Below are 12,770 nucleotides of genomic sequence, written 5' to 3'. Positions count from 1 at the left end.
CTACATCTATCAGCCTCACCTCCATGAACTTCACAAGGAGGTGACGGTGGCTGCAAGTGCTTTCTGCACGTGAGCACCGATTTTCTTGATGAATCAACACAAACCACCGAGGTGGATGCCAACATTCTCTGTTTCTCAGATGAGGAAACTGTGGCCGAGCGAGAGGGGGCGAGGACGTGAGCCGGGACGGTGGGAGGGTGTGCGCGAGACCCTGCGAGCCGGACCGCCAGCTCGCGAGTGTGACCCGGCCGCCACCGGCCACCGCCCCGAGTCCCGCTCTCCTCACCTGTAAACAAGGGGGCGGCACTGGGTATGGAGGCTCTGCCCCCTGCTTTCGGATCTGACTGAACGACTATCGTATAGAAAAAGGGCCGAAAGGAAAGAAGGAGGCGACAGCAAAGCCCTGGGGCCCGTAGTCACGTAAATGGTAAGTGACGTGAGCACCAGTCGGGAACCTGCACTGACTGTTCCCTTCAAGGTGTCAGAAGACCGCTGCCCAGTGTCTCTATCCTTGCTAAAGGGGCAGGACGAGGGAGAGAGAAGCAAATCCGAGACTCCCGAGGTTGTGTTTCTAGTCCCTGCTCGGCCCTTGCACAGGCGGGTGGCTCGTGCTCTCTTGGAGGGGTCCCCAGAGAGTGTGGCCGGGGCTCGGGGTGGCCCCCGTGCTCCCGCGGGGACTGCGCCCCGTGAGGCTTCGCGGCCGCCTTCAGCTCCTTGGGAGGGGTCCCTACGGCGAGGCCAGGAAGGCGCTGCCCCAACAAACCTGCCTCCGTGTTGGCGCGAAACGGGGGCGAGGAGGCGAAGACAAGGCCACAGATACAGTCCCGCTCCTACTTCACTGTGAGCCCGGCAGACAGACAAACAAACAAATCTACGTTTTGGTTTTTAACTGCTATCTCAGACTTAATTGGGCTGAGGCATCAGCAAGATTTGCAAAGTTTTCCAGGGCCCCGCGGGCGGCAGCCGGCTCGCTCACTTGTTCCAGTGGGTCTTGGAGTTGCGGTACAAGGACGGAAACATGATGGGGAGGATCTTGGCCGCGTTGTCGCTGATTAGACTCATGATGTACTCATTGTTCCAGTAATACAGCGCCCGCTCCGCCACCTGGAAGACGGAGGGCACAGCTGTTGTGACCATGGCGACAAACATCCAGCAATGCCCTCCCCACGACCCTGTGAACAGGCAACGGATTACACTGGGTTAGAGAATCATCTCCACAAACCCCAAACGCTCCAGACCGTAACCCTGAAGAGCCCTCAACCAAAGGGAGAGGACTTCTTGTACAGCAGGAAGACGGTCACTCTTTCCTCCACTCACTCAACACACACTTACGCCGGACCCTGGGCTACCGCTGAGGACACGGGTCAACCGCCTTCCTTCCTCACGCCTTCCACCCACCCCTACCCAGCGCGGGGCTCTGAGGTGCCAGCAGTGAGCAGGGGGAGTGGAGCTTCCGTTCCGGGGGGGAAGACCAATGAGGGGAGGACGAATTTACCAGAAGGGGTACGTCGGGGGGCACGCAGCAGCTAGGAAGGGGACACGTGTGGGGCAGAATGCATCCCCAGGAGGGCCCTGATGGAGGAAGGGCAGGCGTCAGGTGGTGCGGGGAGGGGCGTGCGGTGGCTGGAGGAGGGCCAGGAGGAGCCCAGTGGGGACAGCCGGTGAGCAAGGGCACGCGAACGGGGGCGGGCATGCGGGTGGGGCCGCCTTGCTCACGGTGAGCTGGTGATACAGGCCAGTATGTCCAATGGAGGCAGACAGGCTAAGCACGGGCCCCGAGGACGACCTCAGAATGAGGCCCGGAAGGCTGCACAAGGGGCCGAGGAAAGCAGGATGTGACTGGGGTGCCCCTCAAACAGGACTGGGTGGGGGACAAAAGTCAGAACGTGTGTGTGTTGGAAACAAAGTGCTTGTGGGGGCCGAGTTTTATGTCACCTACAAGTGCCCACCCCTCAGCTGTGGACGGCAAAGTTTTACGCATTTGGGGCACACTGAACATAAAGACAGGTTCACAGAGGGGCCAGGACTAATCACTCTTGGCGAGAAACATGTTTTCAGGGAGGGGGTCGAGATGCTGGGGTGCGTTTGACAGAATTAAGGTCCTAGCATCTTATTCTGAAGTACAGCTAGGCTGGGAGTTTACCTCCCAATTACACGAGAAGCCAAGTATGACCTGCGATACCCTGAAGCCTGTCACCTCCGACGTGGACGCGGGCATGAGGCCCTTCCCCCCGCCCTGCGTACCTGGAAGTGTGGGCTGGACACACACTTGGCCAGCTGCCGGAAGAGAGGTTCCATGACCTTCACAAATTCCGATGGTTCGATTACGTCTAAGATCTCTTCTAACTCATTTAAGAACATGACTTCTTTCGGACTGTGCGTCTTTGGCCAGTATTTGAGAAGGGCCATCACCACCTACCGAAGAGACAACACACGGCGTGACGTCCGTGATGCCCGGCATCTGTGAGTTAAGAGTTCTGTTTTTCATGAGGGTGTCCCCCCCCCCCCGCAAGCAGAGCATCACAAGAAGGTGCTGCTCTGTTCCTTACAGAAGGAACAGCAATTCAGTAAAGTAGCACTTTTTTTTTTTTTATATAATTAGAGAAACAGGTCAAACTTATGTGCTTAAGAAACGCAACTTTAATTTCTGTGACCCCCTCTCTTTGACTGCCACGGGAGTAGGTCCTTTTAGGAATAAATAGGTTAAAAAACAAGCAGTTAGGAGGGGTGAGAGAGAAAGAACGATGGAGAAACAGGGAGCACATGAGCTCGTGTATTCGTTCGGTGCACAAGCGGCCAGTTCTGAGAGTGTTGGCGACACACGTGCGTATGCACAATCTGTTTATCTCCAATCGATCTTTTACGCGTATTTATACGTAAACGTATGTACTACGTGTGTACACGTGGTGTTTCGACTGTGCTAACTAAACTGTGCTAAAATGTATCAAAGGAGAGAGACATGGAGTAAGCTGACGCTGTTACCAGCTCACGCCACGCAGGGCTGCGGAGGGACCCGGGTAGGGCCCTGCTGTCCCCTGTGTGCGTGACCAGTGACCTCGGGCCGGTGACTGCCGCCAGGGGCCGCGAGGACCTTGCATCTGAGCGCTGGCCCGCGGACGGCATGGCAGCGCAGCCTCAGATGGGACCCCGCCAGGGAGCATCTGTGCGGCCCGCCCTCTCGAGGCACGTTGAGCCGGATGGTGGCAGCTTCCTCGTTTGTGGGGACTGGACCTTGTGTTCCTTGCCCAAGTCAGACGGGTAGAAGGAGTTTCTGTGGGGCAACCTTTCTTCACCTCCCTCCTTTAGTTTCCAAATTTCCTCCTGCAACCACACCAGTAAAGATCGTCCACCCAAAATATCAGATTTGGCTTGGTGAGGATTAAGAATACGTATTTCTAGAGGCGAGCCACCTTAATTCTAAAATAGTACAAGGACCCACAACATTTGCACACAAGTACACGTGCACGCTTGCCCATGTACGACAGCAACCAGTCCCTCTCAAGCAGCCCTTTGCCGGTCACGGCCGTTTCGGGAACCGCTGGCCCAGCCCCTAGCATCAGGACGGCCGTGACAATCACTGCGAACATCAGCCCGTCCGGGGAGGCTGGTGGCTTCCACCAGCTATGCAGACACCCCTGCAGAGCTCGGCAGGCCAGCTGCTCGCTACCGTGGCTAAAAACACGGCGGGCCTTCGAACAACGTCCGGCTAGGACAGCTCTGTTAATGCTTTTGGCATTCAGGGTCCTGGGTAATCTTTTATGGTATTACATTTTATAAAACCCCAAAATTTATAAGAAAATCCTCCTAGTTCTGAAGTCTGATCTAAACATTTATAGCATGATGATCTCTAAAATTAATTTCTTAAAAAAAAAATCGATGATTTAATGATTTTTTTCTCCTACTTGTTGCTCAAAATCACTCAGTGAACATTTACTGAGCACCTGCTATCTACCAGCAGTCAGGGAGCCACTGTTAAGAACACAGCAGGTGTCACTCACTTCGCAAAGCCACTCTTCCTTGACGTTTGTCAAATGGAGCTTTATTAGGAAAAATACAGTGATACGCGGGACACAGAACACACCTGGTTTAGCTACTCAACGTCTCTGGAAAAGGTGCTGTTTCTGGTATCAGAGCCCCACGCTGGACCTACTTTTCACACTACTGGGAACAACCTATGGCTGGTACCCACGGCTTTGGAGCCTGGCAGCGCTTTGGCGAAGAGGGGCCTGCCTGGGAAGCTGATCTAGGCAAAAGCGGCTCTCTGCACGTCACGCGCCGAACTTTCCTTCAGAACCTCAACAGGCTGCCGCTCTCCGGACAGGGCTGGGGAGGGCAGGCGAGCCCGGGCGTGCATGCTAGTGGCTCTGGCCTGGTGCCTGGGGAGCCCCCTCCCCTGAATACCAGGGAAAAAGAGTTCCCGCCAGACCCTGTAGTAAAGTCGAGTAGCCTAAAGCAACAGGTGCGTGAAAACATGATTTTACTTCTGTCCACGATCTGCCGAGCTCCCGTTCTTACAACAGTGTATGTGTTCAACGTGCCCAGAAAGCTTTTCAGCACCATACACAGTTTACAAGTAGAAAGATTAATTACAGACCTTAAACGGGAGCAACACAGGTCTTTTAAACGTATCATACTTTAAACATTCCTGACCTTGGCCGCACTAGCTTCAGGAGCGCCTTGGGTCCAGGACCCTGAGACCCATGTGTGTGCCGTGTCCTCCTTAGTGCTGCTGAGTGGACACGCTCCTTCACAAGAGTTTACCTGTTCTTTTTATTACCAACAAACTTTCAGTGCTGAAGTAAGACAGATCAGCCTTTGTATTTTCATAATATGTGAATTTCAAAGGAAGGCGCTCACTAAGGTGAGGGTCTGAATGTTTTCAACGTGAAGAAAACTAAACCTGCTTTCTGTGGCCGAGAGGCAGCATTATGTTGTCTGCGCTGTAGGGAATCCAGGAACGAAGTGATGCTGGGTGGCAATCCTGGGGCATGTGGGGGCCTGAAGCTCCTCTGTGCCCGAGATGTCAGGGCCCAATCGCAGCCAGCCCGCCGCCCATCAGCTGCAGTCGAGGGCTCTCACTCCTGCGAGGTTCTACCAGCTCGACCAGTGGGAACTAAACACGAGCCCTGTCAGCCTTCACACTGCTCTCGGGCGCAGGAGAACGGAGGCCTGCTGAAGCAGGACTGGGACCTGGGCTGCGACGGACCCGGCCGGGGTCCGGGGTGCCACACCAAAGGCCTGGTGTGGGGTAAACGCAGCCAACACCGGGTGGATTCTTTAGCCTCCAAAGAGTACGAGAAACATACACAGTGAAGAGTCAGAAAAGGAAAAGGCAGGTGTTAGAATCTGTTCCCATATTACTTTTTCCAGCAACGGTTCTCATCCTTCATTTTTTTTAATGTTTATTCTTTTTTGACAGAGAAAGAGAGGGAGCACAAACAGGGGAAGGGGCAGAGAAAGAAGGAGACACCGAATCTGAAGCAGGCTCCATGTTGTCAGCACAGAGCCCGACACGGGGCCTGAACTCACCAACTGTGAGACCATGATCTGAGCTGAAGTCGGACGCTCAACTGACTAAGCCACCCAGGCACCCCTGGTTCTCACCCTTTAGTTTGGAGATGTCCTTCAAACTCAGAGGAACTGAGCACAGGGCACCACTGGAGAAGAGGCTTTATCCCTGGTGCTTCCCAAGTTTTCTCTCAAGGCGGATACCCTAGTCTAAGTGGGGGAAACACTCCTGGTTTGACACTGAAGTCTGGTAAGTTTGGTGCCTTTCCTTGGGGGCTTCCAGAATCTCAGAGCTGGGGCGGAGGCGTGCGGAAGCCCCGGGAAGGGGAGCTGGGCAGGCGTTGGGGGGTGATGTCAAGGGCTTTTCCTGAGTTGGTGGGTGACACACGGTGTCCACGTTTGGAGTTTAGAAGCTCAGAAAAAGCAGAGATCAGGAGCCCGTGTAACTTGCAAACAGAGCATTACGGATTCCTCATGCATTTCCACTATAAAACACAGCCTCATGGGACCACTGTGAAAGACGGCCAAGGGGACAGAGAAGATGCCGGAATGATGACATTTGCCTTTCTTATTCCACCAGTAACTTTGAAAAGAATATTCAAACACTGAAACTGGCACTCAGTACTTCTTACTTTTGTTACTCAACGATAAAAAACAGCCAGTTAATAAAAAATGGGCGGTGGATCTAAAGACGTTTGTCCGAGACCCACGGGTGGCCAGCAGGCGCAGGAAGAGATGCCCAACGTCTCCAGTCAAGAGGGGAATGCAAGTCAAAAAGCCACCGAGAGACACCACCATGCACTCACTAGGTGCTAGAATAAAAGAAGGGACAACAGGTGACGACGGAGAAAGTGGGACCCTGAAACCCCACGTGGTCGCTGCGGAGGACAGTCTGGTGGCCCCTCACAAGGCTAAACACGGGATTCCCGCCTGATCCGGCAATTCCACTCTGAATTGCACGCCCAGCGGGACTGAGAGCAGGGACTTGCACAGACACCTGCACAGCCACGTTCACAGCCACACGGCTCGCATTATCACAAGGGATGGAAGCAAGCCCAGCGTCCACGGACAGAGGAGCAGATGAACACCACACAAGGGAGAAAGGGAGAGTGCACGGCCTTAGAGTTCCGGGGATGGAGTTCCGACACAGGCACGGCCTGCACGAGCCCTGAGGACGTCCTACGCGATGCCACCCATCTGAGGTGCCCCGAGGAGGCAAACTTGTAGAGACAGAGGCAGGTGAGAGGTCACCAGGGGGCGGGCAGGGGGGAAGCGGGAGTCGGTGTGGGGGGGGGGAGGGGGAGGGACAGAGTTTCTGTCTGGGGCAATGTGATGACAAAGTTCTGGGAACAGTGGTGACAGCTATGTGGCCCTGGGATGTAACTCATGCCCCTCGTGCACTGAAAATGGCAAATTTCATGTTGTATATGCTTCACCACGATTACAATAATCCATAGCGTAATATACCAAAAAGCCCCTGAATGGTACACTTTAAGTGGGTGAATTGTATGGCATGTGAATTATATCTCGATAAAACTATTAAAAAAAGCACATTCAAATGCTTAGCCTGGCACCCAACACACTCAACTTTGTTAATCTGGGCCACAACCGCTTTTCATTTCTAAGAAAGATCACACGCCAAGAAATTGGGAGATCTGAACGCTCAGTGGCAGCAACCTGTCACGGTCGACTCAGCGAACACGGAGTCGCTACCCTCGAAGGCAGAAGGAACTTCTCAGGCCGTAAGGCTCTTTGGCACAAGCGTTTCGAGAACTCACTGCGGGTGGTCTGACCGAAGCCGGTTACGAGCGTGGTTAAACCAAGAGCTCACACAGTCCGGCACGCGACCCAGCGACCACGACCGCTCAAGTGTGTCACGTTCCAAGGAGTCAAGCCCCGCACAGAGAGGATGGCAATCCGATCGCGTACAATAATCGCCGCAGTAACGGAACTTGTAAGTAAAATCACGACAGTCTGAAAGCACACAGCACGTGCAGGAAATCGGTGCGTCTGTCGGCAGTGTGACTTGCGCTGAGAAGCGGTCTGGACGGCTCGGTGGCCCGCGGACCTACCTCTCGGTACCTACACTCAGGGAAGCCCGCACGTGACGCCACCGCCCACACGTGACGTCACCGCCCGGCCGGGGAAGGTACTCACCGGTTCGGTGAGGGTGCTGTCCTTCTCTAAGAACTGCACGACACAGTACGCCAGCTGGAAAGGAGGAGAGGAAGCGTCAACCCCGTGCTGTGACCCGGCAACGCCGCGTCTCCCGCTGCCACGTGCTGCCCCCGTCCCTCCAGGTGGCGCCCGCCGGGCGGGCTCTGCCGGGGCTCTGCCGGGGACTGTCGGGGACCAGGTGCAGCAGAAAGCTAAAAAAATCAGGAGATAGGGGCGCCTGGGTGGCGCAGTAAGTTAAGCGTCCGACTTCAGCCAGGTCACGATCTCGCGGTCCGTGAGTTCGAGCCCCGCGTCGGGCTCTGGGCTGATGGCTCAGAGCCTGGAGCCTGTTTCCGATTCTGTGTCTCCCTCTCTCTCTGCCCCTCCCCCGTTCACGCTCTGTCTCTCTCTGTCCCAAAAATAAATAAACGTTGAAAAAAAAATTTTTTTTTTAATTAAAAAAAAAATCAGGAGACAGCCTTCTGGACTAACACCAACAGGTAAGCCCGGGGTTGATGGGGATTTTTCTTGTGGTCTTTTTGGAGTCTGTAATGAACAAGTGACCTAAGAGCGGGGAAAAACCAAATTAAAATCTGCTTCCATCTTCAACCTCTGAACTATTAATCCCTCTTCTATAGAACAGTTAACAGGGGGCGCCCGGGAGGCTCAGTGGGCTGTCTGATTCTTGGTTTAGGCTCCCGTCATGATCTCACGGTTCATGAGTTCGAGCCCCGTGTCCGGCTCTGCACTGACAGTGTGGGGCCTGCTGGGGATTCTCTCTCTCTCTTTCTCTCTGCCCCTCCTTCACTGTCCCTTGCTCTCTCTCAAAAATAAGTAAACTTAATTAAAAAAACAATCAACAGGACCACGATCTGGTTGGATATAAAGATACTATCACCAGTTAACAGCAAAGAGAAGAAAAAAAAAAGCCTCAAAGTAAAATACTTCCCAGGAAGCCGACGTCATTAGAATCAAGTCAAGAATAGGCTTTCTGTGATTCATCCCAAGCCGCTCCCAGCGTGAGGGACAGAGGTGCCCACTGGCTGCCAGAGCCACTCAGAGCTGCTGGTGAACGGGCACGTGGCCTGTCCCCGACCCTCGGTACTTGTCTATGCAGGATTCACAGGGGCAAAAGTGAAGGAAAAACCTCCTCTTCTGGCAAAGTGCAGCCAGCTAACTGGGTATCAACCACTTACCGAATTTTCAATGAAACTGTAAGCAGATTTCTGCAAACTGTAAAAAGCCCACAGCTTAGTTAAAAAACTCACAATTTAGGCCATTTCACTGGCTGCAGAGAGATTTTTCCTTGAAGGAGCCAAATTTGATTGATTTATTTTTTAATGTTTATTTTTGAGACAGAGAGAGAGACAGAGCATGAGCTGGGGACGGACAGAGAGACTGAGACACAGAACCCGAAGCAGGCTCCAGGCTCCGAGCTGTTGGCACAGAGCCCGATGTGGGACTCGAACGCATGAACTGTGAGATCGTGACCTGAGCTGAAGTCGGATGCCCAACCGACTGAGCCACCCAGGCGCCCCCCTGTATCCTTTCAATTATCACCAGAAACGACATCTGCAAGGCGACGTGAGCGCACCCCCAGGGAACGGCTGGGGTTCTGTGTCCGAGCTCACTGCCGCTCACATGGAGACACCCAGCTAGTGCACGCCCCCACCGACATAATGCTGCGGAGCACCCCTTACCTGTGGATGGTAGACGCTCAGAGATTTCACTTTGTGCAAAGGTAGCAACACCTTCAATAAGAAAATCTTGTGCTCTTCTTTTAGTGGTAAGGCAAATCCATTAATTATGCTGCGAAAACAGAATGTATTCCAAGTCTGAATACTCACAAATTCCAGGTTAAAAAAAAAGCCTTGACTTTCAGCACAACTATCAGTAAGCGTAATGTAGGTTTCACAAAAGAGGCGGACATTAGCAGAAATTAGAAAGAAAATGAAATACCTTCCAAGAAGCATAGTCATTTTTGTCTTTGTTAGTAACTAGAAGATAATTCTAAAATTCTGGTTTGTGGGGCGTTACCCACAACAGGAGTCCCTGGGGGCGACACTGGCTTCTTTTGACAGGCCTGGAGGCCGGGCAGCTCAGGTGGGACTCCAGCTCCACAGCTGGCACCTTCCCTTGGCCTTCACCCACTTTTAGGAAGTCACGCTTCCCCCGAGAAATTCGGGTTCATTACCCTAACGCTGGCAGAAGTGAGTCTGTGTGCGCAGAACGGGAGCTGGTTAAGAATCAGCCAGAAAGCTGCTCCCTCCTGCAGAGAAAGGGGGTCTTGATCCTAGTCTTTAAACTGAAGTTTTGGGGGCGCCTGGGTGGCTCAGTAGGTTAAGCGTCCGACTTCAGCTCAGGTCACGATCTCACGGTCCATGAGTTCGAGCCCCGCGTCGGGCTCTGGGCTGATGGCTCAGAGCCTGGAGCCTGCTTCCGATTCTGTGTCTCCCTCTCTTTCTGACCCTCCCCCGTTCGTGCTCTGTCTCTCTCTGTCTCAAAAATAAATAAACTTAAAAAAAGAAATAAAAAAAAAATAAACTGAAGTTTTGGTCTCTGATGTCAAGTAGCTTATCTACTGGTGCCCAGTTGGGCAAGCAGGCTTCGTTATTTACTATTTATCTGGTTTTATTAGGGAAGCACAGACACGTGGTAGGGCCACAGAGCAGTCGAGCGAGTTCTAGACTGTTCCGTGCCATCCAGGAGGCAGGGTCTGTCTGAAGAGGGCATTAGTGACTACCTGCTCCTTCACATGGGGGAGGCCCACAAGACCAAACAGCTCTTCCAGGGGGATAAAACCAGCGATCCCAGCTGCTGGGAGCGTGGAGGCCTGTGCGCACGCCGTGCCCGGCCGCACTGGACATCTCACACAGCGCGCCGTCCTCGCGACAGCCCTGTGAGGGGATCATCCCCCACCTTGCTAAGGAAACGGCAGCCGAGAGTGGTTAAGGGAGGTCGTACAACTAGGAAGGGCCCCTGGACCGCTCGCTACGCTCTCCTGAGCGAGAGAAACCCTCCCAGTGTGCTGACGCAGGTCAAAGCAGAATTCTCCACAAGGACTGGCGTTTTTTCAAGTTAGATCTAAAATAGCGAGCACCGTCTTCTCAGTGCGACTGGAGCACAGATCGACTGGAAGCCGACAGTGTTCCCCGAGACAGGTTTCTTGTGTTCCGAAGGCTTTGGGGATCATCAGATTAAACACCAGCGCAGAGGACCCCTCCCCACAGGACCTTCAGCTGCTAATGCAGCTGAGTCCCCAGGGAAGGTGCCGGGAGAGCACTTCCAAGTTTATTTGGCTGTGGAACCCCAAGGCACTCTCTTTGGGAAACAGCGGGTTGGAGGTCTGATATAAAATCTATAGGTCACTGATGAAAAAAAAAAAGGTAGCAAGCGAGAACTCTACTTGGGTGAAGACGGTGAAATTTCTGAAACGTTAATGTTACAAGTATACATATGAAAAATTTATAAAATGAAAGCAATTAGAAATGTTAGCATTTACTCAATACCCCCAAGGTATAATAAATGATCCGTTCTAAATGTCAAAACATAAACCCTCTTAGCCATCTTCAAGGAGGTATGTGGAACAGAATCTGTGCATGGAGCCGTGTACACAAGAAGGCTTCTTGTCTGGGGGGCTCTAACCCAAGACCTCACCCACCCCTTCCATCAAGTGAGGTCTTGGTTCCTTTGGAAATGGTTTCAATTGCCTCGCTCTGGAGACGGCTGCTCGACTCCGTGAACTGGATCATTCTGGAATAAATTCCACGTCACTGCCAGGAGCACAGCACTCACCTCCCCAGGATTTCCAGTAATTCTGCTATGCCGTTGTGATGCTCTGTTTCATAAATAAACCTAGAAAAAGCAGTTTGCCATTTAGAATGAGACACTGAGGTAATAGCTGGAAAGACCACAATCCTCTGGACGAGGAAATGATGCACTTGGGGGGAGTGTCACACAGATGCCTGGTGGCAGGCACGCCTCCTGGAAAACTGTCCTGGGGGCGGCTCACCCTTCCCGACGCGACTGTGCAATTTCCGCCCCCAACATTTTATTTTGGGAGTTTTCAATCACAGAGAAAGGTCGAAAGGTCTGTGCTGTGAGCACTCGCCTTCCAGCCACCCCTGTGTGACAATGAGCCACTGCTGTCCTCCTGACCATGCGTACATCCCTCTCCGTCCCTTAGCCTGATTTCTTTGCTTCGTGCCAGTCTGACTTGACACCTTGCTCAATTTTAAAGCCTCTGAGAGTTAGGCCAGTCTGTGCAAGGGCAGAAGCTCCTTCCTTCCCACTGGGCCCTCTCACCTATGTCCTCACAGACACCCTGCTCGGCCCCCACGCTGCTCCAAGCGCCACCTTCTGGAACCCCGATGTGGGCAGCTGATCTGCGTCCTCTGAGAAGCCTCTCCTGCTGTGCCCACGTCAGCCTGAGGACAGGCGAGGACTTTCTGTCACCATGTCCCCGGTGCTAGAGCATCTGTCCCATGCCTGAACACGTGCGGTAAAAGGCTGGGGACACCAAGGAGGGCAACGTGTCCCCACCACCAGAGGGTTTCCCCAGAAGGCAGGAGCTCACTCCTGCCCACGCCTCGCCGTGCGCCTGTGTGGTAGCAGTGGTGTCTGAGAAAGGTTTCTGCCTCTCGCTCGACAATGAAGTTTAGAGGCGGCTCCAAGCCTAAAATAAGAGTTTGTGATGATTACAGAAACCTGACTCTGAAATCTCGTCCTTGTTGGAAACAAGCGGAACGGGGCTGTCAAGGTAAAGAACAGGTCAGATGCCCACAAGATGGGAGAGATTTCCAGGGGGTGGGCCTGAAGATTTCTACGTTTTCAAGCGACCAGGATTCTTCAAGGCTGTGGGGCCTGACCGGGGCCCTGCGGGAGGTTAAACGGCGTGGAAGGGAAGGCAGGGCGAGCGCGGGGGTCTGGGAACTGGAGCGGGGTGGGCCGCAGGTGGGCAAGGGGTTCACGTGGCGGTGGGGGTGAGCGCCTCACGCAGGCTGGCGGCGGCGCCTGAGCAGAGAACCATGGTGCCACGGACACGAGTGTGGCCACAGCACCGAGGTGAGGTGGGGATTCACCCAGACGGCCCGGGGCGACCTGGG

General features: G+C 53.7%; 1 protein-coding gene across 4 annotated transcripts in view; it reads right to left on the bottom strand.

Moving 5' to 3' along the window:
• The window catches only part of PPP2R5C (protein phosphatase 2 regulatory subunit B'gamma), a 129,064-nt gene that overhangs the window by 16,012 nt on the left and 100,282 nt on the right, over positions 1-12,770 (bottom strand). For all 4 annotated transcript variants that reach the window (XM_047863689.1, XM_047863690.1, XM_047863692.1 and 1 more), the window contains 5 exons: positions 11,461-11,520; positions 9,366-9,474; positions 7,666-7,719; positions 2,245-2,415; positions 977-1,104 (listed from right to left, as the gene is read on the bottom strand). In XM_047863689.1, the coding sequence (XP_047719645.1) occupies positions 977-1,104; positions 2,245-2,415; positions 7,666-7,719; positions 9,366-9,474; positions 11,461-11,520 (522 nt within the window). The remainder of the gene's footprint in view (positions 1-976; positions 1,105-2,244; positions 2,416-7,665; positions 7,720-9,365; positions 9,475-11,460; positions 11,521-12,770) is intronic.

The sequence above is a fragment of the Prionailurus viverrinus genome, chromosome B3, assembly GCF_022837055.1.
Source record: "Prionailurus viverrinus isolate Anna chromosome B3, UM_Priviv_1.0, whole genome shotgun sequence".
In the NCBI taxonomy this organism is placed as follows: Eukaryota; Metazoa; Chordata; class Mammalia; order Carnivora; family Felidae; genus Prionailurus; species Prionailurus viverrinus.
Note: the sequence above shows the minus strand (reverse complement) of the source record. Positions and strands in the feature narration are given on the sequence as shown.